Source organism: Chrysochloris asiatica, unplaced genomic scaffold (genome assembly GCF_000296735.1).
Source record: "Chrysochloris asiatica unplaced genomic scaffold, ChrAsi1.0 scaffold00127, whole genome shotgun sequence".
In the NCBI taxonomy this organism is placed as follows: Eukaryota; Metazoa; Chordata; class Mammalia; order Afrosoricida; family Chrysochloridae; genus Chrysochloris; species Chrysochloris asiatica.
The window spans coordinates 4135528-4138485 of NW_006408645.1; the positions used below are offsets into that span (position 1 = coordinate 4135528).

Genomic DNA, 2958 nt, shown 5'->3' on the forward strand with positions numbered 1-2958 from the left:
AACAACTGCCTCTTGGTCCATGTACCGATTCCTCATGAGCACAATTAAGGGTTCTGGAATACTCACACTTTGCAATGTTGTCCATAGCTTGTCATGATCCACACAATCAAAAGCCTTTGTATGGTCAACTTAGCATCTGACAAACATTTAAATTAAGACTTGGTATGAAACTACAAAATAATTTTACAATTTGAATTCAATTTGTTGTTAAGTTCCATTGAGTTTGTTCGGACTCATAATGACCCTGTATAGGGCTTCCAAGGAGTGGCTGGTGAGTTTGAACCACCAACTTTATAATTCAAATTGACTTTTCAATCCAGTGCTTTATCCCAGAATTCAACCTACATACCTATAATTACCTTGTTGATGCTGTTAGCTGCTGTTGAGTCATCAACTGGATTCATGATGACTCCAAGCAAAATGGATTGAAATGCCACTTGGTCCTGCACTGTCTTCATGATCCATTTCAGATTTGACTGTTGGGATCCACAGTATTTTCACTGATTGATTTTCAGAAATCGATCACCAAACCTTTCTTCATTGTTCTTCTTGGTCTGGGAGCTCCACGGAAATCTGTTCAGCCTTGTAGCAACATGGAAGCCTCCACTGACAGATAGATGGGTAGTGGCATTGGCTGGAAAGTGAATCCAAGTCTACCACACGGAAGGAGAGAATTCAACATCTGGCCCACCACTGCTCTCTATTAATGTCCAGATAGCCAATAATCCCAACTATTTATGAGTTTGAATCAATAGAAATAATAAGCTCAAAAATGATTTGTTGTGAAACAGATATAAATAGACTCAGATGGAGCTACCTGAAATCATTGGTTGCAAATAATAGCTCTCCTCATATAATATTTGCTCTGGTAGCATAGTGGTTACAAGTAGGCCTGCTAACCTCAAGGTCAGCAATTCAAAACTACCAGCTGTTCTGTTGGAGAGGCTTTCTGCTCCTGTAAAAATTTAAAGCCTCAGAAACCCTGTACAGGGTCACTATGAGTCAGAACTGACTCCATGGCATACCACCACCACCACAGTATCTTCATTTTTTAATATTTGATGAGACACTTCAAACAAATACCTATTTGATCACCAACCTTTTTGCCTCTCACCTATCATACCAGTTTGCAGAACCATGGTATATATAATGAGTCAAACCAAGGACCAATCCTGGCTCCACATTCATACCAGCTGTGTCTCCTTCAGCCAGTGACATATTTTCCTCATCTGTAAGACAGGGCTGTGGTCTTAGATCAACAAAATAAAAACCAACAGTAGTTAGAAAAGGTAAAACTTTTAAGGATAATCTATCTAAAACTTTGAGAAACAATGACAATGACTAGGATGACTATGCAAAATCTAAGAGTTCTTCAACGTTCAAAAATAAAACTGAGAAATCGGGGTAGAAGGACTGTAAGATACCATGATGGGGATGATGATAAAAGCTTAGAAAATGTGTTAGATGATTGTACCTTATGACCCTGAGAGAAAACCAGTTCATTTCAAAGAAAAACTGGGCTGGGATTTATGGTGGAAGCTGGTTGTTGAAATTATTTTTTGTCTTACAATTCAGGGACTATATTTATATTTTGCTATGAAAAGTTATGAATGTAACTAAATCATGACTGTTATTTTTATTTGCACTTGCTTTTCTAGCAGCATTTAGCACAGGTGACAAAATATGCTTCATTTTGGAGGCAGATGTACTTTTGATAGCATTTGACTACATGAAGTTATAGTTTGAAATTTGTTAAACACTAGACATCTGGGTTATGAAAACCAATGGGCATTACTTTCATGGTAGCAAATGTCATGCAATTATTTTTTTAATTTGTCAAGAGGTGGTAGTTTCTCACCCCCTGTTCTTAGCAGTGTAATAATTTCCTATGACCTATGTTGACAGAGTTTCCGTAAATATTATGTACATACTGACATTACAATCGGGGGGGTACAATCATGATTAGTAGGCAAAGTACCTAGCACCTTTCTTTTCCTCTTTTCTGGTAAAATTTCTCTGGCTACTTTAATAGAATACATTATACCAGATTTGGTCATTTTCATTGAAAACCTTTTTAGGTTCTTTCTTTCTGTCTTTCTTTTCTTCCTTTCTTAGGGAAAACATTATCACTTTTATTTTATAAACTTTAATTTATAAAGTACTGATAAATTATTATTAAAAAAAAAAATTATGTTAGATCATGTAGACCAAAGCCTGCCATACGAGTCCAACTGCTAGCCTCAAGGTTAGCAGTTCGAAACTACCAGCCATTCTGCTCACATAAAGATTTACAGATTCGGAAACCCTATGCAGGGTCGCTGTGAGTCGGAACCGACTCCACAGCACACCATCACCACCACCTCATCATCAGTCCACCAACCACCCCATAAATCAAACTAGCTTCATTTACGGTTTTCCATAATGTACATCAACTTTACTCTCAGACAAAGAAGGCAGCATTCAGCCATGGTGAGTCAAAAGGTCCAAGAGGAAAGATGTTGAAATGCTTAGCACGCCCTGCAGGGCCATCTGCTCTGCATTAGCCACCCTTCCTCTGTTTATTATTCCTTGAGTTAAATCTCCTCCAATTCTTATGTGAAAAGTTGGGACACACAATGACCCCTTTATCACACTTTCAAAATCTGGGCCTGTTCTGCAAAGTTTACACCTTTTTCTTGTTGCCATTGTTTTCATGTGGATTGGAATTTCTGAAAACAGCATCTGGAATGTTTTGCTGGAAATGCTTGTGTATAAGCTGGATACAGACAAATATCACCTAAGGAAGAAGATGAGCTGTCAGAGGAATCACATCCACACTGCATGGGCTCTGTGTCACCCACCAGCTGGAACTGTTAGAGAAACTGAGGCTGAGCTGGTCAACAGCCCCCTCGGCCTCTCTTTTATAGGTACAGAAAATGTATGATAACAAAAGGTTATAAAACATAGTGTGTTAGTGCA

General features: G+C 38.3%; 1 protein-coding gene across 1 annotated transcript; it reads right to left on the minus strand.

The window, feature by feature from the left end:
* Positions 1-2440: 2440 nt before the first annotated feature.
* On the minus strand, positions 2441-2694 carry LOC102812315 (chromosome unknown open reading frame, human C3orf35). The gene is given in 2 exon segments (XM_006878346.1): positions 2441-2514; positions 2517-2694. Coding segments are annotated over 2 exon segments (252 nt in total).
* Positions 2695-2958: the final 264 nt, after the last annotated feature.